A 23,499-nucleotide genomic window follows, 5' to 3' on the forward strand; every position below is an offset into this window, starting at 1 on the left:
TTCTACTGTCATCCGGCTGCTGGCCGCCTCCTGCTCGAGTATAAGCCCATGATGTGCTCTTGTTTATTCAGGATTCCTCCACTTCGTGCACGTTCCGCGGTCTGTCTCGCAGCATTGCCTGCACATGTCGACGTCGCTGGCTCCAGATCCGAGCCCAACGTCCCTCCATACGGATTGATCTCCTTTTCTAACCGAGCTCACGTGCCGATCTGTTGTCGTTGATCTCTTCCTGACGAGTGTCGCGGGCAGGAAGGAAGAGCTGCGCAAGTGTGTGATTGGCCAGCTGCAGCTGCTGTGCCTCGCTGCCTTCTCGTGCCCGGCCACAACGTTATCCTCGCGGGTGTGGCCAGAGCTGTGCAGCACAGAGGCCGGCCACCTCTCACCCACGTATTAGCGCAATAGCGCCTCCACCCTCCCCCGCACGCACGGGCGCGCGCGTGCGGGAGCTGCGGCCAGGACCAGCAGAAGAGCATGGAGCTGAGGTCGCCCTGCCGCCGCCTTCACCGCGCCCTCTAGGCATCCGGCCGGCCGGCCGACCCAGCCTCGTCGGCTCCCGCCATGGCAGCCACCGTCCTCGTCCCGCCGGCGCACTGCCATCACCGCGCAACGGCGGCGACGACGAGCCGGAGAGGAGGGGGAGGAGGCGCCATCTCGCATTGCGCCCTCTCTCACGCGCGCCGGCGCCGGGGATCGCGCGCCGTGAGGGCGGCCGCGCCTCCCGAGCAGAGCAGCGTGTCCCTCGCGGGAGCCTCCGGGCACGGGAGCGCGGGCGATGCCAAGGCCGCGCTGCGCCAAGCTCTGGAAGGCGTGGACAGAGGGATATTCGGGACGACGTCCGCCCAGCGGTCGGAGGTCCACCGCTTGGTGGAGCTGCTCGAGGCCCGGAATCCCACGCCGGAGCCCACCGCCGAGCTGCGGGAGAAGGTATGAACCGGACGTGAACCGGAGCACTTGTGATGAGCTGCATATCATAGCATTTGAACTCTGGGATGCTGATCGCGTCTTGGGTCTCTTACGTTGGGTTGTTGAAAGGAACGTGGCCAATAAGGGGGTTGAATTGTGACTTTTTCGAATTTCTAATTAGTCCTTAACCTAGACTAGTATTGCCCAATCAATAAATTCGAAACCTAGTCACTAGAGCACGCTAGCAAAGGGTCCTTAGATAGGTAAACACACTATCATGATCATTTTGCCTAGATGGATGCACACTAGCAAGATCAAATCCTAATTAAGAGCTCACGCTAACAAGCAAGTTGTCCTAGTCAAACTACAAGCAAGAAAAACAACAAACAGAATTAAATGCTTGAAGTAAAAGTAGAAGACACGAGACAACCGGATTTTTTTCCCGTGGTCTCGAGGAGTTGACGCTCCCCCTAATCCACGTTGGAGCACCCACACAAGGGTATAGCTCCCTTGCTCCACCAAGAAGTAAGTGATCACTAAGAATGCTCTTTCTCCATCTCCGGAACGGCGAGCTTCACACCGTATACAATCTTCTTGTCTTGGGGCTCCCACAAACACCAAGAGCTCACCAAGAACCTCCCGATCACCAAGACCGGCTAGGTGCCGTCAAACACCAAGAGTAACAAGCTCCTAAGCCTTCACTTGACCTACACTCAGTTGGCCCTAGCTCAAGCACACTTGCTACACTTGCAAAGGATGGATTCTTCAAGGTTGAAGCACAAACAAAATGCTAGATCTTCTCTTGTTTGCTCAAAGCACTTTCTCTTCTTCTCAAGGGTGGCCTCAAGTATTCAGGGTGTCAAAAGGCAACTGAAATGAGCCATGGGGTGCCCTTATATAGAGTGGAAGAAGTTACATAGCCGTTGGAGGTCCACTGCAGAAAAACCGTGAGCACCGGAAGAACCGATGGATGTCAGTTTTGAGGCGTCGGTTCAACCGGTCTCTCTGTGTCCAAATTGTAGCCGTTGGGGTTCTGACACAGTGTCCAGGCTTGCTTCAATGCACCGGTGCATGCTCCGTAGGGGTATCGGTTCAACCGGTGCCTCTTCACTGATCAATTCAAACAAGCTCTTTGGAACATAGGACTTCTAATGCACCGGTACTTTGATTCCGAGGAGTCGGTTCAACCGGTGCTGAAGACAAGTTGAAGTCCACCAAAACATGCTCTCTGGAACAAAGAACTTCCATTACACCGGTGCTTACTTTTCTGACCATCGGTTCAACCGGTGCTAGACTTGATTTCTGCCTTCATCCAGAGAAGATAGACCGACAGGGCATCGGTCCTTCCGCCAAGCATCGGATGCTCCGACGCTAGGGCACCGGTTCAACCGGTGCTGCTGTTTTTCCTAGTTTTCAGCTGAATTGACTTGGATTTCAATGTAACTTCGATTGTTTCTTCTTCCAAGTGTTGTGTTAACTTCTATTAACTTATCTTGAGCTGTTTTTGAGCGAGTGTGCAAGATTTTCTAAGGCCAACTCAAGTTTGATCAAGCTACTAACTCATGAACCCCTCTTAATAGTACGGTCAAGAACTAAAAACTATAAACCCTATCTAAATCAAGTGTCCTTCATCTCCTTGTGACACTTGAGACTAGAAAGGTCCTTAATCTTTGAAATTGAGTCATTGGCACGCTTGATTGTAACGAATTGAGGGGTCTCTTTTCACATTTCATATGGGACTAAATCAATCATTAATTTTTCCTTCAAAACACACGTTAGTCGCATACGGTTGTCATTAATCACCGAAACTTACCATTAACATCTATGGGCCTAGATGCACTTCAATCTCCCTCTTTTTGGTGATTGATGACAACACAAAGTAGAGATACACAAGATATGAAATTGAAAGCGATAAACAAGCATGCATTACTTGAAATAAAGCACATGTAGGGACATGTCAACACAGAGCATACACAAAATCCAAATAACATGTCCATACACAAAATCCATGAAGATCCAATCACGCCACAAACCACCAAGCTCCCCCTATCTCTACTCCCCCTATCTATCTCCCCCTTTGGCAACAAAGCACTAAAAAGGAAGGCGATCTAATCCTGAGCTGGAGAAGGCGGGGTCTTCCGGCTGGGTCCGGTGGAAAACTGAGCGGCGGAGTCGTCGGCGTCGTCGTCCGTCCAGTCGTCGTCGACCGAAGAAGACTTCTGCTCGACCGGAATCGTCGGAGCAGCAGAAATAGCTGGAGTAGCGGTAGAAGCTAGCGCGGCGACGATCGTGGAGTCCGTCGGAGGAGCAGACGTGACGGGAGTCAGGTCTGGCTGAGTGGGGCGCACGACGGACGGACGGAGCACCTCAGGCTGTGAAGGTGACTCGAACGTGAGTGACTGAGCCGAGGGGTGCTGGAGCTGGTGTAGGACCTGCTGCTGTCTATGAAACTCTGCACGCTGCTCGGCAGTCCAAACACTAGGCTGTGGAGCAGGGGCTGGAGCAGCAGTAGGGACAGGACTGGCAAACAACCCGGTCTGAAGAAGTGGTGACATCGGAAAAGATGACAAGGGTGTCTGCACAAAGCCGCCAGCAGGTGGAGGAGGAGCAGTGGGGTCGAACTGGAGCTGCTGGGGTGTAGGGAGCTGAGGCTCAGGCAGTCCAGTGTGACGGTACAGCTGACCGAAGCATCCCGAGAAGAAAGTGAACATCTGCTGCTGAATCTGGGATTGCTGCTGTAGCTATAACCTCATGGCCTCCTGTTGCTGCCGAATGCCCTCAAGAACAAGTGTCTGGGCCTCCTGCTGACGAGCCTGCTCGGCTTGCATGCTCAGCTGAGCTGCAGCAAATCTGTCCTGCTGATCTGAGAGCCGAGTAAGAATGGCAGCAAGTGCATCGGGCTGAGTGACCTGAGTAGTGGTGACCGGAGGAGCAGGGGCTCGTGCTGCACCAGAGGATCCTGCCTCATCATCATGAGCTCCTCGAGGGATGGTAACAGTAGGAATGAAATCCTCGTCATCCTCCGAGTCCTCCGAGTCTGTGATCAGGTAGTGTGGGAGCTGGGCCTCTGCTGCTGCTAGTGAAGCGTCCTCGGCTGCTGTCGGATCGTCTGCAATTCTGCCCTCAGCCAAGACACCCTCATCAAGAACCCGCTGAGCTCGGCGCTGTCCTCTCGAGCCACGACGACCGTCTCGAGGAGTAGCAGGTGAGTAAAAACTGAAGTGCGTCCTCGAGTGCTCCAGCTCATCCATATGCTCATTCTGACTTAGCTGAGCCAGAATCCAACAGATCCAATGAGCAAACGGATGACGACGGTGAACTGTCATCCCATCTAGAATCACGTCCTCAAGCTCGCAGATAAAGAAGTCAACGAGGTCAAAGTCTCGTCCTGTCATGATATACAATAAGAACCACTGCTGCAGAGCTGTAATCCCCTCGTTGTATCCAATCCGGAACAACAGACTCTTCCTAAGAGCTAGGTGGATAGAGTGCGCCATGGGAGTCAGCCTGTCCGGAGTCCTCGGTGTGCCAGGCAGGAAGGGCTGCTGAAAGAGAACACTGATCTCCTCGTCAGATGGAACATGAGACTCATGAGGACGACGAGGAGGTACCGTGCTGCCATAGGCCTGATAGTGTACGAAGTGTGGCTCCTCGGCAATCTGAACTCCAAGAAAGGTAGCCAGTCGTGCTTGGGTCAAACGATAGTGCCTCTCCTGGAACATGAAGTCAATAAACTGCCGGTCCTCCTCAATAAACAGAGTGGCGTAGAAGACTCGAACCCACTCTCGAATGTACCTGGACCTCTCACTGAGTAGAGCAGGCAATCCAACATATCTCTCAAAGAGAGGAAGCACTGGAGTCCCACCTGCTGCTACACGCATAGCCACCCAGTAGAGCATCTTGTGCTCACTAATCTTGATGTCCAACTGGCAGTAGGTGTGGTAAAAAGACTCCTGGAGCAGAGTGTAAAAGCGACGATCAACTCCAATGTCTCTCTGCTCGGGAAACCACTGCTCCGGGGTGACATATCTCAGTCTCTTGACCCTAGGTCCTGAAATACCCCTGAGATCAAACAACTCAACCTCGGGCAGCTCCTCACCACTGTCCTGACCTCCTGTCTGAGTGTGACTGTCGGTGTGCTGCTGCTGAGCATGACCTGCTCCCCTCTGAGTGCCACCACCTCTAGTCCGTGGACGTGAGCGGGACTTAGGTGAGGTCTGAGCTGTCTGAGTACGTCCTGAGCGACGTAACTGCTGCTGTGGCTCCCCCTGAACCTGAGGATCCCTGATCCTGAGCGATCCCTGCCTATCGGCTGCATCTGCAACTGCCTCAGCTTGCTCTCGCTCGCGGTCCTCACGGGTGCGCTTATTCTTCTTCTGCACAACCATCTTTCCCTTGCCCTTCTTGTCTCCTGCCATCTGTCATAGAAGTAGTATGGTAGGATATGAGCCTAAAACATGAATTCTAGTGGATATTCGTCGAAAAAACCACGCTAAGGGATTTGCAGGATCAAGAAAGAGTGTGTGCGTATATGTGCATGTGTGCAAAGGATGATGTATTGATGGAATTTCACTTTGCCAAGGAGTGTAAAGTCCATACCCTTGCAGATCAGGGAAGAAAGCGAAGAAAAAACCTAAGAGGCAATTTCTCGAACACCTTGAGGGCGCCTGAGCAAAGGGTGTAGAGGAAGGGAAAAGATCCCTGGCTTTGGCACGAGGAGGGCAGAGGAGTAGAGGAGCGTGCGTGCGGAGGAGGGGAAGGTGCTGCGGCGGCGCTGGGGATCGTGGTCGGCGGCGGCGCGCGGAGCGGGCGGCGCAGGGCGGCGCAGCGTGGCGCGTGCGCGGGCGCTGGCGTAGTGGAGCAGGAGCGGCGCGCGTGCGGCAGCGGAGGGGCGACGCAGGAGTGGCGGCAGCGGAGCGGGTACAGGGGCGGCGGCGATTTCGCGAGGAGGAAGAAAACTGTTGTGTGAAACTAACGCGTGGGGCCCGCGGAAGAGTTAAGAGAAAACAGAACGAGCGGGCCCGCCAACCCTTAGCACCGGAAGGTCCGATGGTTCTGAGAAATAGAGTCGGTGTAACCATCGGAGCAACGTTGACTGGATCTGAACGAAAATGAAACGTGGTCAACAGGGGCACCGGAAGATCCGCCACTGAGGCACCGGAACATCCGACGGGCGTCGGTGCATCGGCAGGAGTAAGGTCCAGAGGCTATGCAAGGGCCATTTACTCCACGCAGTAGCACCGGTTGAACCGATGCTGAAGCGTCGGTTCATCCGCCATGCATCGGAAGCACCGATGGCCATCGGTGAAAATGTAGGAGGTTGTTCCAGAGGCAATGCAGAAACCGAGCCACGAAGACTTTAAGCACCGGTTGAACCGATGCAGAGGAAAACCAGGCGTCGGTTTAACCGGTGGTTAAGGAAAATTTCTGCTGAACTACAAACTTTACTTCTGATCCAAAATTTTCAAAACCAAAGCCTTAAACACTCAATTTGGACAATTTTCGAGAGACAACCTCACCCCTCAAACACTCATACTAAGTGCTCGCAAGCTTTTACAAAGACATAAGCAAATTAAGAACCAAGCGAGGTTTAAACACAAAAACCAAATGTATGAGCCACTTTGCCTATGAACTTAGAGATTGAAACTTTAAGTTCGATAGGACGTGGCTCAATAGGCATGAAAGCACAAAAATTGATCTTATCACTCTTGTGGAGATGATATATCATATTTAGTATGAATATCTTTCTCGAAGTGTGATTTGCTCCCTTGTGATGCTACTAACGTAATGCAATGACAATGCAAAGCGAGAAATTAAACATGGATGCATTCTATATGACAAGCACATGCTTTGCAAAAATTTAAATCTATCTTGTCAAGTTTGAACCCTCGGCAAGCTTCTTCATGATGAACAATTCTTCATGCCATGAGCGAAACCAAGACCACCGGCTCATGCAAGACCCAAGTTCATCACTATCTTGACAAGGTTAGACAAGCCCCTAGCACATGTACAAATGAAATGCATCTATATGACAAGGCAATTATATGACGTTAGAAGCATCTAAAACGTTAAGCTCACTTCGCAACCTACAAAAGGTGCTTTCATCTAGAGGTTTAGTGAAGATATCCGCCAATTGATCTTCGGAACGAACACCACAAAGTAGTATATCATTCCTTGCCACATGATTTCTTAGAAAGTGATGGCGAATATCTATGTGCTTGGTGCAAGAGTGTTGAACCGGGTTATTAGCAATTTTAACGGCACTCTCGTTATCACAAAGGAGCGGGATCCTATCTAATACTACACCATAGTCCAAGAGGCTTTGCTTCATGTAGAGGATTTGAGCACAACAAGCCCCGGCGGCAATGTATTCCGCCTCCGCGGTTGACAAGGCCACGGAATTTTGTTTTTTTGACGACCAAGAGACTAAGGAACGCCCTAGCAAGTGGCACCCACCGGATGTACTCTTGCGATCCACACGGCATCCGGCAAAGTCCGAATCCGAGTATCCCAAAAGTGTAAAACTAGCGCTTTTGGGGTACCACAAGCCTATGCTAGGCGTATGCTTGAGATATCTAAGGATCCTCTTTAACGGCACTAATGTGTGATTCCTTAGGATTAGCTTGAAAACGGGCACACATGCATACGCTAAACATGATATCGGGCCTAGATGCGGTTAGGTAAAGAAGTGACCCAATCATAGAACGATAGAGAGTTTGGTCAACCGATTTACCTCCCTCATCAAAGTCAAGATGTCCATTAGTTGGCATTGGAGTCTTGATCGGCTTGCAATCATCCATCTTGAATTTCTTGAGAATATCCTTTGTATACTTTTCTTGATGGATGAAAGTCCCTTCCTTCAATTGCTTGATTTGAAACCCAAGGAAGAAGTTGAGCTCACCGATCATGGACATCTCAAATTCCATAGCCATTATTTCTCCAAATTCTTTGCAAAGAGTGGGGTTAGTTGAACCAAAAATGATATCATCAACATAAATTTGACATACAAATAGCTCTTCATTGATGATTTTTGTGAATAGAGTTGTATCCACCCTCCTGATCTTGAAGCCCTTGTTGATAAGGAAGTCACGAAGGCGTTCATACCAAGCCCTTGGCGCTTGCTTGAGCCCGTAGAGCACCTTGTGCAACCTATAAACATGATTAGGATATCTAGGGTCCTCAAACCCAGGAGATTGTTCAACAAACACTAATTCATTAATCAAGCCATTTAAGAACGCACTCTTCACATCCATTTGAAAGAGTTTCATGTTATGATGTGAAGCGTACGCTAAAAGGATACGAATGGCTTCTAGTCTTGCAACGGGGGCAAATGTTTCACCAAAGTCCAACCCTTCAACTTGTGCAAAGCCCTTTGCCACAAGTCTTGCCTTATTGCGAATCACTACACCATGCTCATCTTGTTTGTTGTGGAAGACCCACTTAGTACCAATGATATTCTTGTCTTGAGGACGTTCTTCAAGAACCCAAACTTCATTGCGGGTGAAGTTATTGAGCTCTTCTTGCATGGCTATCACCCAATCCGTGTCCTCAAGAGCTTCATCTATATTTGTGGGTTCCAAGCAAGAAACAAACGAGTAATGTTTACAGAAAGAGGCATATTGACGTCTTCGAGTTCTTACTCCACTAGAGGGGTTACCCATGACCAAGTCAATGGGATGATTCCTTGAAGTTCTTGTATGCCTCTCTTGTGCTTGAGACGTTGATTCTTCTAGTGATTCGTCATCTTGATCTTGAGTTTGGGCTTGTTCACTTGTGATGTGCGTGTCATCAAATGGAAGATGTTCTTCAACCACTTGTTCATCTTGGGCATCTTGGAAAGGAGGTGAGGCATTATCTTCTTTATCGAATGACTCATCATGGTGATGTGATGATGTAGGCTTGTCTTCATCCTTTGAGTCATCCTTGGAAGTGACTTCCACTTGAGTGGATGAGGCTTGTAGCTCTTCTACTTCCTCCTTTGGCTTGACTTGCCCAATAGCGATGTTCTTCATGACTTTTCGAAGTGGTTCATCACCTACATCATCACAAAAGAAAACTTCCCCTTGGGAGCCATTAGTCTCATCAAACTCCACATCACAAGTTTATTCAATTTTGCTTGTAGCACTATTGAATACTCGATATGCTTTGGAGTTTGATGAATAACCAATAAGAAAGCCAACATCACATCTACTTTCAAACTTGCCTAGGTGCTTCCTTTTCTTGAAGATGTAGCATTTGCAACCAAACACCCGGAAGTAGGAGATGTTGGGCTTCCTCCCAATGAGAAGCTCATAGGGTGTCTTCCCAAGAAGCGGTGAAGATAAACTCGGTTGGATGCATGGCATGCGTTGTTGATGGCTTCCGCCCAAAATCTTTGTGAGATGCCATAGTCATCCAACATTGCTCTTGCAAGAGTGATCAATGTCTTGTTCTTCCTCTCCACCACTCCATTTTGTTGGGGTGTGTATGTTGATGAAAACTCATGCTTGATCCCCAAGTCGTTGCAAAGCTCTTCTACTTGAGTGTTTCTAAACTCCGTGCCATTGTCACTCCGGACCTTCACAACACTAGACTCAAATTCATTTTGAGCTTGCTTGACAAAAATCTTGAAGATCCTCATAGTCTTGCTCTTGTCCTCTAAAATGAAAGTCCAAGTATATCTAGAATAATCATCAACAATTACAAGACAATAGAGATTACCGCCAAGACTTTTGTAGGTGGTTGGCCCAAAGAGATCCATATGTAGTAGCTCCAAGCTTCTTGATGTTGACAAATAAGCTTTCATGGGATGTGATGATGCAAATTGCTTCCCGGCTTGACAAGCACTACACAATTTGTTTTTGTCAAATGTAACATTTTTAACACCAACCACCATACCTCGTTTGAAGGCCTTCTTGAGTTGACTCATGCCAATATGAGCAATGCGGCGATGTCAAAGCCAACCCATGGAGTTCTTGGAGAAGAGACATGTCGCCAAGCTTGCATCATTAGATGAGAAGTCAACAAGGTAGATGTTACCATGTCGAAATCCTTTAAATATTAAGCTCTTGTCCTCCTTGTTTGTCACTACAACCTCACTATCACTAAAGGTGCATATTAGTCCTAAATCACAAAGTTGAGCAATAGATAACAAATTAAAACTAACCGACTCAACAAGCAACACATTAGAGATAGAGAGATCCTTGGTTATGGCTACCTTACCCAAACCTACCACTTTTCCTTTTGAGTTGTCACCAAAGGTGACATGTTCATAATCACCCACATCTTCATCTAGTGAGGTGAACATCTTTACATAGCCGGTCATGTGTTGTGTACATCCGCTATCAAGCACCCAATGCTTGCCACCGGCTTTGTAGTTCACCTACACACAAGTGAATCACTTTTGAGGTTTGGGAACCCATGCAAGTTTGGGTCCTTTGACATGAGTTACTAAAGCTTTAGGAACCCATAGTTGGCGTGGTAGCTTTCCCTTAATTTGAGTGCCAATAAACTTTGCCTTAACCTTGCCACTTTTAAGCTTGCTTAACAAGAAATGATTTTCATTGAATTGAGACTTGTAATTAGGAGGCAAGGTAGGAGGTGGACGTGTAGGAATTGGTCACTCCCTTGTGTGATGCCCGGTGACTTGACAATGTTGACAATATGAGCCAACTTCCTTGTTGAAGCATGCCATGAGCTCCGGCGACTTGGGACAATTTTCCGGAGGGTTGGGAAATGATCCAAGTCCATTTGTCCCATAGTGCCTTGCATTGTGGAAGAGAATTTCCTTATGCAAGTATTCTCCTCTCGTCACATTGAACATGCATTTGCTCATGCTTTCAAGTTCCTCCTCAAGTTGTTTCTCCCTATCATGGTTAGTCTTTGAACAAGAAGGAGAAGCATGATGACAAGTAGTAGGGTGAGGCAACTTCACAAGATCATCACAAGAAGTAGCTATATTGACTTTGATGACTTTTGTTTGAGTTTCTTTTAGTTCTTCATCCAAAGCATCAAAGGCAAGGTCAAGTTCTTGATACTTCATATTTAAATTAGCATAATCAAGCTTAAGCTTTTTGTTGCATGAAGTAAGTGACTTGTTAAGCACAACTACTTCCTCATATTTAACATTTAATTCATCATGCTTAACAAGTAGCTTGTCATGCTCCTCTCTAAGTTGTTTGCTCTGAACAATGCTTGTATCATGAGTTTCTATTATCTCATTGTGCCTAACAATTAACTCATTATTTGAGGCCTTAAGCTTGGCATATTCAATTTCAAGAACTTTACATTTTGATTTGTACTTCTTGATCACTTGTTGGTACTCTTCTAGGATGTTTTGCACCTCAATAGGAGATAAGCAATGTTCACTTTCATCACTAGAGGAGTCATCATTATCACTCACCTTGGAGTTACCTCTTGCCATGAAGCACATGGGTGGTGGAGGTAGAGGTGCCTCATCACCATCATCTTCATCATTATGCATGGCAATCCCCACAATCTTTTTATTTGATTCTTCATCACTTGAGTCATCATTTGAGGATTCACCATCCGTGATCCATTCTCCAAGGAAAGCCTTGACTTTCTCTTTTCTTGTGAAAGACTCTTTCTTCTTGTGGTCCTTCTTCTCATGACTTTTCTTTGAAGTCTTGTATTGATTGTCACCATCTTCTTGTTTCTTGTTGAGCTTTGAAGGCTCCGGACAATCATATGAGAGATGACCATATTTGCCACAATTGTAACAAACTTTCTTGACATTGTCTTTGCTCTTCCGGGTACGAAACTTGTTTTTCTTGGGGTCATAGTTGTACCCTTTCTTGTTCAACCTTGACATCATCTTGGAGGTCTTTCTCATGAGAAGTGCTAGCTCAACATCACCATCTTCATCACTTGAATCTTCGTTAGCTTCATCTTCGCTTGAGCTTGGTGATGGAACTTTGCACTTGTTCTTTTTCTTGGACTTGTGATCACTCTTAGCTTTGAGTGCAAGATCTCTCTTGTCTTGCGGTGGATCAACTTCTCCCAAGAGGAACATCTCATGAGATCGAATTTTCCCAACAACATCACTCACTTCAAGCGTTTCAAGATCCTTCTCATAGAGCAATGAGGTGACGATGTTGTACTTGGGCTTGTGTAGACAATGTAGAATCTTCCGTATGATGTCACTGTTAGACAAAGGAGAATTTTCAAGAGCGTTAATGTCCTCAATAAGCACATTTAATCGAGCAAACATTTGTTCAACCAACTCATTTGGAATCATTTTGAATTCATTAAGTTTTTCCTTAAGCACTTGATATTTTTCTTCACGAAGCTTTTTAGAACCAACATAGATAGCTTCAAGTGCTTCCCAAATTTCATGAGAGGTCTTCTTGCTATGAACACGAGCAAAGATCTCCTCACTAAGAGCATCAAATAAAGCATTCTTAGCTCTAGCACCATATTTGACTTGATCCTCATTCCACGGACCAACAATAGGTTTTTCCGTGACCGCCCAAGCGATGGGATTTATAGCCTCAAGGTAACCCGCCATGCGAGCATTCCAATAAGCATAGTTTTTCCCATCGAGCTTGGGTGGACCACCACTTCCCCCGGCCATTCTCTAGGATTTTAAGCCTACAAAGAGAGCCCTAGCTCTGATACCAATTGAAAGGAACGTGGCCCAAGAAGGGGGGGTTGAATTGGGACTTTTTTGAATTTCTAACTAGTCCTTAACCTAGACTAGTATTGCCCAATCTATAAATTCGAAACTTAGTCACTAGAGCACGCTAGTAAAGGGTCCTTAGGTAGGTAAACACACTATCATGATCATTTTGCCTAGATGGATGCACACTAGCAAGATCAAATCCTAAGTAAGAGCTCACGCTAACAAGCAAGTTGTCCTAGTCAAACTACAAGCAAGAAAAACAACAAACGGAATTAAATGCTTGAAGTAAAAGTAGAAGACACGAGACAACCGGATTTTTTTCCCGTGGTCTCGAGGAGTTGACGCTCCCCCCTAATCCACGTTGGAGAACCCACACAAGGGTATAGCTCCCTTGCTCCACCAAGAAGCAAGTGATCACTAAGAATGCTCTTTCTCCATCTCCGGAACGGCGAGCTTCACACCGTATACAATCTTCTTGTCTTGGGGCTCCCACAAACACCAAGAGCTCACCAAGAACCTCCCGATCACCAAGAACGGCTAGGTGCCGTCAAACACCAAGAGTAACAAGCTCCTAAGCCTTCACTTGACCTACACTCAGTTGGCCCTAGCTCAAGCACACTTGCTACACTTGGAAAGGATGGATTCTTCAAGGTTGAAGCACAAACAAAATGCTAGATCTTCTCTTGTTTGCTCAAAGCACTTTCTCTTTTTCTCAAGGGTGGCCTCAAGTATTCAGGGTGTCAAAAGGCAACTGAAATGAGCCATGGGGTGCCCTTATATAGAGTGGAAGAAGTTACATAGCCGTTGGAGGTCCACTGCAGAAAAACCGTGAGCACCGGAAGAACCGATGGATGTCAGTTTTGAGACGTCGGTTCAACCGGTCTCTCTGTGTCCAAATTGTAGCCGTTGGGGTTCTGACACAGTGTCCAGGCTTGCTTCAATGCACCGGTGCATGCTCCGTAGGGGCATCGGTTCAACCGGTGCTGAAGAGTTTCACTGATCAATTCAAACAAGCTCTCTGGAACATAGGACTTCTAATGCACCGGTGCTTTGATTCCGAGGCGTCGGTTCAACCGGTGCTGAAGACAAGTTGAAGTCCACCAAAACATGCTCTCTGGAACAAAGAACTTCCATTACACCGGTGCTTACTTTTCTGACCATCGGTTCAACCGGTGCTAGACTTGATTTCTGCCTTCATCCAGAGAAGATAGACCGACAGGGCATCGGTCCTTCCGCCAAGCATCGGATGCTCCGACGCTAGGGCACCGGTTCAACCGGTGCTGCTGTTTTTCCTGGTTTTCAGCTGAATTGACTTGGATTTCAATGTAACTTCGATTGTTTCTTCTTCCAAGTGTTGTGTTAACTTCTATTAACTTATCTTGAGCTGTTTTTGAGCGAGTGTGCAAGATTTTCTAAGGCCAACTCAAGTTTGATCAAGCTACTAACTCATGAACCCCTCTTAATAGTACGGTCAAGAACTAAAAACTATAAACCCTATCTAAATCAAGTGTCCTTCATCTCCTTGTGACACTTGAGACTAGAAAGGTCCTTAATCTTTGAAATTGAGTCCTTGGCACGCTTGATTGTAACGAATTGATGGGTCTCTTTTCACATTTCATATGGGACTAAATCAATCATTAATTTTTCCTTCAAAACACACGTTAGCCGCATACGGTTGTCATTAATCACCGAAACTTACCATTAACATCTATGGGCCTAGATGCACTTCAGTTGTGTTTGGGTGGTGTGAAGGTGGACGGGTGCTGGAAGCTCATCTACAGCACCATCTCCATCCTGGGGAAGAAGAGGACCAAGCTGGGGCTCAGGGATTTCATCAGCCTAGGGGACTTCCTCCAGATAATTGACGTCAAAGAGGTCAGTCAAGGCTACCGTACCTGTGGAATCGTCACGCTGACAGTTCTGTAATTATGTGTAGTATATCTATGACGTGCTACTTTGTTATGATCACCCTGATTGGCTGTGGGTTACCATTTGATCAGCTCAACTTTTATACTCCATCCCTTTTTTTAAATATATGTCTTCATACATTAAAAAAACGGAGGGAGTACCTTGATTAGGTAGCCTTTTTTAATATTTAAATTTAAATATAGTAGCATAGATCCTGCACGCTGCATTGCATATCATAGCATTTGGAATAGGTAGTAACATTCCAACATCCAAATAATTGTATCTTAACTGAGAGTTACCTAGACTATACATGCAAATTGCATTTGGGTTATTCAAGGAGATTCTAATTGCAAACCAAGTAAGTTTTGATTTTTGCTATCACTTGAAATAAATGGAGATTTAGCGTCACTTCTCTACACCCAAAAGGAAAAGGCGGTAAATGTGATAAAATTCAGCGCGAGAGCACTGAAGATATTGTCGGGGAAGCTCACTGTCGAAGCTTCGTACAGTGTCACTAGTAAAACGGTATGGGCTTCTTTCTGCTGTTGATTATCCTGATTTTGGTTAGAGATTATATATATTGTAGTATCACTGTCCTGTTGCTGATCCTGATTGCTACAAGCCTGTAACTTCCTCACAACTTGTAGCTTCTTGTTTCAGAGAGTGGATATCAAACTTGAGAGTTCAACTATCACCCCAGAACAGGTAAAAATTTATACTGGCCTTCTCTTTATTTCCAGAGCATGAATCCCATTCAAATGCCAATGCGTCTAGATTGATTGTCACATTTGGATGTGCAGCTAATGAATATATTTCAGAAGAACTACGACATGCTCCTGGCCATATTCAACCCAGAGGGTTGGCTAGAGATAACGTATCCTTTTTCACACAAAAAAAAATATTGTCGACCGGCTTAGTAACTTCTTCTTTGTTTAATGTACTTCTAGTTGTTCAATCAGTCAATCGATCAGTGATCAAGATAATTTCCAGTAGCAAGTCAATGACGGCAGAGGTAACAAATTTCCATACATTGTCTTCCTCAAATTTTGAATAGATATGTCGACGAAACCTTGCGGATCGGAAGAGACGACAAGGAAAACATCTTTGTTCTAGAGAGAGCTCATCCATCAGAGGTTTAATATAACAAACCAGCGACGCTTATTCGTAACTTTCTGACAAGGAGCATGGCACTTCCTAGAGGATTACTGCCTGCACATCCTACGGCGGCACACACACACACACACACATGGTTATTACCAGCTCAGTGCAGAAGTCAGAGGCTGCACAACGTTCTTGCCGAATTTTGATGAGAATAGAACAGCATATCCATCCGTTCTCTGAGAAACAGTTGTGCAAGCTGGGCATCTTCTATGTTCCTCTACATAGAGACTTGCGAAATGGTCAGCCTTACAGGAGGCAGACAGTACAGCTGCTGGATAAATTGTTTCCTCTTCTTTGTCAATCCTATACTCCTACACCCTAGTTCAAGTATTCTTCCTTGTAACATCGCAGAAAAAACAATAGAACCATTCTTCCTTGCAACACACAATGTAATGAGTGTACAGCTCGAAAACACACATTAATCAAGTACGTTTTTGGTACGATGTGTCGCGGCGTCGATTTCCGTCGGCAAGATGGCAGTGCCCGGTGGCCGTCGGCGAGATGGTAGTGGCCGGTGCCCGTGCGCCGGCTAGATGGTAGTTGCCGGTGGCCGCGCGCCGGCCTCTACGACGAGTTCGGAGGACGGCGGCTTCTCCACTTGAAACGAGGACGTCCAGATATCGCGATGATTCAGCGATCAGCGGGATAGGCAGGGATTACGAGAGATTGGCCGGGATTAATTTTCCTAGGGGTTTTTGGTATATTTGTTTTGCCAATTAGATGGTGTGGTGGGAGGGTTTATGTGTAAAAAGACACAACACCGTTGGATGGCCATCTGACGCACCACAATAGCTGCTTGCACGATTGCATAGATGGGCTGATTGCACCCAAGTGGCTCCCCTTGGTCAGACCCCCTAGAACTTGATGTTTCTTGTTGCTCCTGCCTCGCTACATATGCATAAAGAATGGCAAGTCCAATAATCTCCTGAGCCAGGAGCCCAGAACTGGTGGATGCGAAATGAAGCACCAGCAAGGTCGCACAACACGGAGCTGCCGGATCCGGTAACAAAAATTGCACAGAAATTGCAGTGCAGCACTGACGTCGCCAGGCCCACGGTGACCGTCCTGGTGACGTCACCCATCGGTTCCGGCGACATGCCTTGGCGCGCCAAGGCGACAGCACCGATGAGAAACTAAAGAGGGAAGAAAAAAAAACCCAGCGAGCATGGCGCCTAACGCCGCTGGGAATGGGTGGGATCTCCTAGGACGAGGACGACTCGTACTATATGTAGACGCGCATATATATATATATATATATATATATCCATCTGCTGGTTGCTCGCGTCGTGTTGTTGAACGAATTAGAAAGGCAACTGCAGGCCGGGTGAGCTCGAGCCGGCCGGCGGCGCGGCGCGGCATGGGGAGCGGCGGTGGCGGGGTGGTGGACGGCGCGAAGCCGGCGGTGGCGATGGTGGCCGTGGAGTTCGTCTTCTCAGCGCTGCAGATCTTCATCAAGCTCGCGCTGGACGACGGCATGGACGTGCGCGTCCTCGTCGCCTACCGCCTCATGTTCGCCTCCGCCTTCCTCTGCCCGCTCGCCTTCCTCGTCGAGAGGTGAGCAAACACACACATGCATCAGATGCATGTTTGTAGCCCTGTTGGTAGTACTGACGACAGTTTTGCTGAAATTGATTTGCGTTTCTCAATCTTTAAAAAAAAAAGCTAGAGAACATGCATCTGATTCCTTCAAGTATTTGCACATTTTTCCTCCTAGAGAAAATCTAGCTAGACAAACATTTGATCATGGCCTTTGTTTTTCATCACTTTCACTAAGACTTTGTTTCTTTTTTTACTATAATGTCTCCTAAAGCGTTTGTGCTTCAATTCCTGCAGGAAGAAACGGCCACCACTGACCATGAAGGTGGTGCTAGGGTTGTTCCTGTGTGGACTTTTTGGGTAAGCGCTAACAGTCGTCATCAGTAAGTATTTGTAAAGAAAGCTGGGGGATGGCTTGTCATGCTCCTATCTCTATCTTGTTGCCACACATGCAGAATTGCCATCAACCAGAACTTGCTCGTGCTCGCCATGAAGCTGACCAACTCAACGACCATCGTCACAGCTCTCAGCAACCTCACGCCCCAGTCCACCTTCATCGTTGCAATCTTGACCAGGTCACTGATGAACTGCCATTCAGACATCGTTCTTCCAATTTCACGCATCGATCTCACCGCCATGGCTGCGTTCCACAGGCAGGAGATCGTGAAGCTCGGCAAGGCCAGCGGGCGGGCGAAGCTGGCGGGCACGCTGGTCGGCCTCGGCGGCGCGATGGTGGTCACCTTCTACAGGGGGCCCGAGGTCGGGTTCATGCACGGGCTCGCGCGCGCGGTCGGGCTCCGGCACGGCGGCCACGGCCTGGACGCCCGGGGCACGGAGGCGACGACGTCGGCCGCCGCCCGCGTCGTGGGCTCGTTCCTCGCCATCGCCAGCTGCTTCAGCTACGCCGTCTGGCTCTCCATCCAGGCCCGGGTCGGGGAGGCCTTCCCGTGCCACTACTCGATCGCCGCGCTGGTGTGCCTCGCCGGCGCCGCCCAGTCCGCGCTGCTCGCGCTCTGCTTCCACCGCGACGCGGCGCACTGGCGGCTCGGCCTCGACGTCAGGCTCTACTCGTCGGCCTACGCGGTGAGCAGAGCACTGCATTGATGATGAACCAACCGATCGATCTGCGATTTCCGTGTTCATTCATGACGATCTGCAGCAAGTGCCCGCCCGTGTTCTTGGCTGCAGGGCATCGTGGCGTCCGGGTTCGCGTTCCCGCTGATGTCGTGGTGCCTGCGGGAGCGGGGGCCCCTGTACGTGGCCATGTTCGGCCCGCTCATCATCGTCTTCGTCGCGGTGCTCAGCTCCGTCTTCCTCGACGAGACCCTGCACCTCGGGATGTACGTGGTGCCCTCGCTCGCACTCACCCCGGTCATTCGGATCGGTTTCGGTTTTTTTTTCACGGGCGATGTGGTGTGGTGTGGCTGCCATTTTTGCAGCGCGCTCGGCGCCGTCCTGATCGTGGCTGGGCTGTACATGGTGCTCTGGGGCAAAGCCAGAGAAGCGCAGGAGAAAGCTGCGGGTGTTCTGCGCCAAGATGAAGAGCGGGGCGAGGAATCTGCTGCCCAAGATGATGCTGCCAACGCGGAAACAAAATGACGAGACTTGATTGCGGCCGGCCTACTTACTTACTGTGTGCGCGCAGCAAGTTTGAAATCTATAAAATCGTCCAATTTGCAGTCGGTTCCAAAAATCATTGGCTGAAATGAATGAGCGGCCTTAAACTTGTTTTGCAATTTAGATCCACCAGCTTAGAAACTGTCGATTCAGGTTCTTAATTCTGAGAGCAAGTATTATAGTAGACTATATGCAGACTAAATCCGGAAAGAGAAGAGAGAGAAAGCCGGCGCTCCACTCCCCGCCGGGCTCATGCGCACGTTTTATCTCTGTTTGTGGACCCAAAAGGAGGCAACCGCCGGTACATCGCCTGCCGCGGGCGCATGACCGCGCATCCCGCCAGCCGGCCAGCTGCGTTATGCTCTGATAAATATATAATAGTTCTACTAGGGAGGCTGGGATGTGGGATCTAGTTTCACAATGGGTTCCTAGTGCTGACGTGGTGTACTAGCTAGGTGGGTGGCAGTCCAAATTGAAATCTGCAAGTAAAGCTGGCCCGATCGGTTACTGCTTGTCCAAATTGTGACAGAAAATGTTGGTCATCTCAAAATTTATTTAGACTTGACCACTGTCAATCTGTAAAAATATTGTCTGATTCAAGGTTAATAGATATACATTTCTATCTGACAGTGGAGATGAATAAATATATTTACCCTAAAAAACATGTGCTTTAGCGATCCTTCAATCAGGGCGTCATCAGCAGCACGTTTTTTATTTTTTTTTAAGACAGCTTATTTGTAGGACCAGATTTCATTTGGTGGAAACTAAATGTTGATTACAACGTTGACATGGTCTAAAAAATAACGGTTTGACCAACAGTTTCTACAAAACATGCAATTACGATCAGAAACGAACCATTAACATTGATCTTATCTTCCCAATCAGCATGATCAATCAAATGTTGTGATCAACATGCATAACAACACAACCTATCTTTCTTTTGGTAAATATATCAACTAAACCGGAGCAATCCAAGAGATCGAAGCAATCCAGCCTTAAACAACACCAATGTAGCTAATACAATTGCCAGAGCCGACAGAACCTAGGGCTTACCCTTTGCCAGAGATCGAAGCCATGCAGTCTCGCGAGTCAGGTGACAAGTTCCGCCGGTGATAAAACCTTGGAAAAGAGGATGGCGATGCGCCAAAAATTGTATTGTTCGAGAGATAGATTTTACAATGATCAGGGTACATATTTATACCCTAGTCTTAATGACTACTAGTTGTACCCTACAAACTTGCTATCTAAACAAAAGATAATATTAAGATACACTGACTCTACTTTCTTTATTGTAGAGTCCTTGCTAATAAAGTTTCTTTGACCGATCATTTCCTTTCTTGATATCAAATCAACGGTTTCCTTCCATACTCTATAAAATTATCAAATTGTGGTGCGAACAGTGCAAATCCTTTTTTTTTAGATTAACGCGAGAATTTCTAGATTCTCTCGGCGAACGTAGTGATTTATTTTAATACTTTCTTATTAGCATAATAGATTACTTTTCCTAATTCGAGACGCAAAATGTTTCAAAAAAATATTTGGTTAACTAAAATACCAAGGCTATCGCTACTTCTGCCATTAATATTTACTAGCATAGTGCCCTGCGTTGCTACGGTAATATAATAAATCTACACAATATCATCATCATCAACAAAATAATATCATCAACTTTGTGCTCGTTCTTCATGTACAGGTCATGTTGTGATCATGCGAGACATTGATTGTCCAGGATCCGATTATGATTTTGATTGATTTGTCTAGATTCCAATTAGGATTCCGATTGACGAAAGGCTAGTCCGACTTGCATATGGGATGGACTAAGGCCTACATGTCAACGACACAAGAAGGACTAAACCAAAAATTTAGGTGGAAACTTTACTCGCTTTATTAATAGGTATAGATTACTTTAGGGACACCACTCACTTATAGTCATTTGTTCGTAGCTTTGCGAGAAAATTTCACGGTCCAAGATATATATATATGAATTTCTTGTAAACAGTTTGGTGTCACGAGAAAATTAAAATGCCCAATTTTCCCAGCTCACCCCCCTGCCGAAAATTTCAATTTATTTTTCCTGCTGATGACACGTGCAAATCAGGAGCAGCGCGAAAGAAAACACCGACGTCTTCTTGGTCTGCTGGATCCTTTTTTATGATGAGGAGGAGAGGAAACGTCTCTGGAGAGCTCTCACGGCTCGAAGGCCATGCTTTCAGCCTCGTTCTTGAGGGACTCGTACATGAACGACGACAGGTACCGCTCGCCGAAGCTCGCGAAGATCGCCTGCAACCACCAACGAAGAACAAGTTGGGTTTAATAAGCACTGTGGTAGCAGCTGACCACATTGCGCTATGGCGCCGGCAGGGGGCTTACGACGATGAGCTTGCCCCTGTTCTCGGCCCTCCTGGCGACCCGGACGGCGGCGGCGGCGGTCGCGCCCGACGATATCCCGACCTGAAAGAAGTACGCCCGTCAGCAGGTGCAGAGTTAGGAGCAGAGCTGATCGGTCGATAGGGTAGGTAGCTCACCAGTAGCCCTTCGTTCAAGGCGATCTGCTTCGCCATGCCGGCGGCTTCCTCGTTGGAGACCTGGAAGACCTCGTTCAGGAGGCCGACGTCGAGCACGCCGGGAACAAAGCCGGCGCCGAGGCCCTGAATCTTGTGCGGACCTGAGCTTGTAGAAAGAACGCAGCATCAGCATCGAGGATGGATGAGACAGATAGCAGGGCTGATCCAGAAGAAGCTACGGCGTCTCACCGGGTTTCCCCCCGGACAGCACCGCGCTCTCCGACGGCTCCACGCCACAGATCTTCAAGATGCAATCAAATGAATCCATTGAATTCATCTCGGAATATCACATTATAATTCTAGGCTGTCAGATTGTAGCCAGGTCACCTTGATGGCAGGGTTCTTCTCCTTGAGGTACCTCCCGGCGCCGGTGACCGTGCCGCCGGTTCCTATCCCGGCGACGAGGATGTCCACCTTGCCCGCCGTGGCGCTCCAGATCTCCGGCCCTGTGGTCTCGTAGTGGACCTTGGGGTTCGCGGGGTTGGCGAACTGCTGGAGGACGAAGGAGCCGGGCGTCCGCGCCGCGATCTCCTCGGCCTTGCGCACCACGCCGTCCATGGTCAGCAGCGGGTCGGTGAGCACCACCTCCGCGCCGAAAGCCCTCAGCACGGCCCGCCGCTCCGTGCTCACCGACGACGGCATCGCCACGATCAGCCTGTACCCCTTGGCCGCCGCCATGAACGCCAGCCCGATGCCCGTGTTCCCGCCCGTCGGCTCGATCAGAACGCTCTGCAGATCGAAGGAGCATTGGTGTCAGCTCAGCTCTCTCGAGGAAGCATGCTCGCGACCAAGAAGTTGCAATGGCTCGTCGTCGATCTCCCTCACCTTTCCAGGAGTGATCAGGCCCTTCTCCTCCGCATCGGCGATCATGCTGTAACCAATCCTGAGAAGCATCACAGGTGATCAGATGGCAAGATTGTTTCCGAGTAAAGCTGGCACTCGATTCTTGATCGTATACCTGTCCTTGACACTGGAGCAGGGCGCCATGATCTCAAGCTTGGCAGCAATACGCGCCTCGCACCCAGCTACCACCTTGTTCAGGTACACCAGCGGGGTGTGACCGATCAACTGCCGTTGCAGCAAAACAAAATTTCAGACTAGGTTAGTTCATCATCGGAGAAGAAAAGGCTCGCATGTTTGCAGATCAGTTGGTTCACGCACTTCGGTGACATCTTTCGCTATCTTTGTACTCTGATCTTTCGTGTTCTTCGAACCCTGATCTTCGACAGTCTCGGAGCTCGGACTCCATGCCTCCATCCCTTGCTCACCCTGTCGACACTCTGCACTCTGCCCCTGAAGCTCTTAGTAAGGAAATTGTACGGAGCATGCAGCTCTTTATAGTATTCTGGCTCCAACAATGCGTATGGGATGGTGCAAAAGATGCAGAGAGAGATGCCTTTGTGCTTGGCCTTTGCATTTGTGTTCTAACTTGTTCTTGCTCCATCTTTGATTAAGGGCTTCGGTGAAGTTGTCCTAGGACGCTGTCGATCGCTGCCGATAGCAACAAGAGTTGCTGATGCTTACAAGGTTCCCGGTGACAAGAGACAACCTTTTCCGAGTAACCTTTTCCGAGTAAAGTCCATTACCGATCCCTATACTTGTGTCGTTGTGTCATCCCGGTCCCTAAACTCACAAATCGACCGTTCAGGTCCTCAAACTTGTCTGTCTATATCATCTCGGTCCATAAACTTGTTCCACTATGTCATTCCGGTCCCTAAACTAGAAAATCAAACGATTACGTCCTCAAATTTGTTCAATCATGTCATTCCGGTCCTTAAACTTGATTTTGAGTCTCATATGGATCAAAACAAGGCGATTTAAAATTTATATATCAAAAGTAATTCATAACTTTTTCATATGAATTTGAATGAAGATAAACTTTATATCAAAATGGTAGCCCTCGACGTAATCTACAATTTTGTAGTTGAAATATTTTTGAATTAAAACTGTTTAGGGTCTCAAAATATTGTTGTAAGTTTAAAGATTTTGAAATTTAAAATTTAAAATTAAATTTTGGAACTTTGAACAATTTTAATTCAAAAACTTTTCAACTGCAAAGTTGTAGATCGCGTCGAGAAATATAATTTTGATATAAAGTTTGTCTTCATTCAAGTTCATATGAAAAAGTTATAAATTATTTTTTGATATAGAGATTTTAGATCGTCCGGTTTGGACTTAGATGAGACTCAA

General features: G+C 47.7%; 3 protein-coding genes across 6 annotated transcripts; 2 read left to right on the forward strand and 1 right to left on the reverse strand.

Moving 5' to 3' along the window:
* The first annotated feature begins 339 nt into the window (after positions 1-339).
* On the forward strand, positions 340-16,032 carry LOC120682642 (fibrillin protein 5 homolog). Of its 4 annotated transcripts, none has more exons than XR_005678508.1 (6): positions 351-924; positions 14,276-14,398; positions 14,829-14,956; positions 15,092-15,136; positions 15,232-15,305; positions 15,486-16,032. XR_005678508.1 is itself a non-coding variant. In XM_039964622.1 (6 exons), exons 1-6 carry the CDS (start codon positions 559-561, stop codon positions 15,568-15,570), a joined length of 792 nt encoding a protein of 263 aa, XP_039820556.1. In that variant the 5' UTR covers positions 351-558; the 3' UTR covers positions 15,571-16,032. The 4 variants fall into 4 exon arrangements, 2 of the variants coding, with proteins under 2 accessions (XP_039820557.1, XP_039820556.1); XM_039964622.1 differs by having other exon boundaries at positions 14,858-14,956; XR_005678509.1 differs by having other exon boundaries at positions 340-924; positions 14,244-14,956.
* An 868-nt stretch (positions 16,033-16,900) lies between these two features.
* On the forward strand, positions 16,901-18,744 carry LOC120682641 (WAT1-related protein At1g68170-like). Its single transcript, XM_039964621.1, has 6 exons — positions 16,901-17,146; positions 17,426-17,488; positions 17,584-17,703; positions 17,782-18,211; positions 18,317-18,468; positions 18,568-18,744. Exons 1-6 carry the CDS (start codon positions 16,950-16,952, stop codon positions 18,725-18,727), a joined length of 1,122 nt encoding a protein of 373 aa, XP_039820555.1. The 5' UTR covers positions 16,901-16,949; the 3' UTR covers positions 18,728-18,744.
* A 2,188-nt stretch (positions 18,745-20,932) lies between these two features.
* LOC120682644 (cysteine synthase-like) lies at positions 20,933-22,503 on the reverse strand. Its single transcript, XM_039964625.1, has 8 exons — positions 22,471-22,503; positions 22,268-22,377; positions 22,135-22,192; positions 21,637-22,038; positions 21,499-21,550; positions 21,271-21,410; positions 21,116-21,196; positions 20,933-21,025 (listed from the first exon to the last, which is right to left on the reverse strand). The coding sequence occupies exons 2-8, from the start codon at positions 22,294-22,296 to the stop codon at positions 20,933-20,935; spliced, it is 855 nt and encodes a 284-aa protein (XP_039820559.1). The 5' UTR covers positions 22,297-22,377; positions 22,471-22,503.
* Between the last annotated feature and the right edge of the window lie 996 nt (positions 22,504-23,499).

The sequence above is a fragment of the Panicum virgatum genome, chromosome 7N, assembly GCF_016808335.1.
Source record: "Panicum virgatum strain AP13 chromosome 7N, P.virgatum_v5, whole genome shotgun sequence".
Classification (NCBI taxonomy): domain Eukaryota; kingdom Viridiplantae; phylum Streptophyta; class Magnoliopsida; order Poales; family Poaceae; genus Panicum; species Panicum virgatum.

Excerpts from the sequence above, each read along its gene's own strand:
- LOC120682641 (XM_039964621.1), top strand. The coding sequence starts at position 16,950 with ATGGGGAGCGGCGGTGGCGGGGTGGTGGACGGCGCGAAGCCGGCGGTG. Across the intron at positions 17,489-17,583 it reads TTCCTGTGTGGACTTTTTGG|AATTGCCATCAACCAGAACT; the intron begins GTAAGCGCTAAC and ends CCACACATGCAG. Across the intron at positions 18,469-18,567 it reads GAGACCCTGCACCTCGGGAT|CGCGCTCGGCGCCGTCCTGA; the intron begins GTACGTGGTGCC and ends CCATTTTTGCAG.
- LOC120682642 (XM_039964622.1), top strand. The coding sequence starts at position 559 with ATGGCAGCCACCGTCCTCGTCCCGCCGGCGCACTGCCATCACCGCGCA. Across the intron at positions 925-14,275 it reads CCGCCGAGCTGCGGGAGAAG|GTGGACGGGTGCTGGAAGCT; the intron begins GTATGAACCGGA and ends GGTGGTGTGAAG. Across the intron at positions 14,957-15,091 it reads ACAGTGTCACTAGTAAAACG|AGAGTGGATATCAAACTTGA; the intron begins GTATGGGCTTCT and ends TTCTTGTTTCAG.
- LOC120682644 (XM_039964625.1), bottom strand. The coding sequence starts at position 22,296 with ATGGCGCCCTGCTCCAGTGTCAAGGACAG. Across the intron at positions 21,411-21,498 it reads GCTGTCCGGGGGGAAACCCG|GTCCGCACAAGATTCAGGGC; the intron begins GTGAGACGCCGT and ends CTACAAGCTCAG. Across the intron at positions 21,026-21,115 it reads ACAGGGGCAAGCTCATCGTC|GCGATCTTCGCGAGCTTCGG; the intron begins GTAAGCCCCCTG and ends TGGTGGTTGCAG.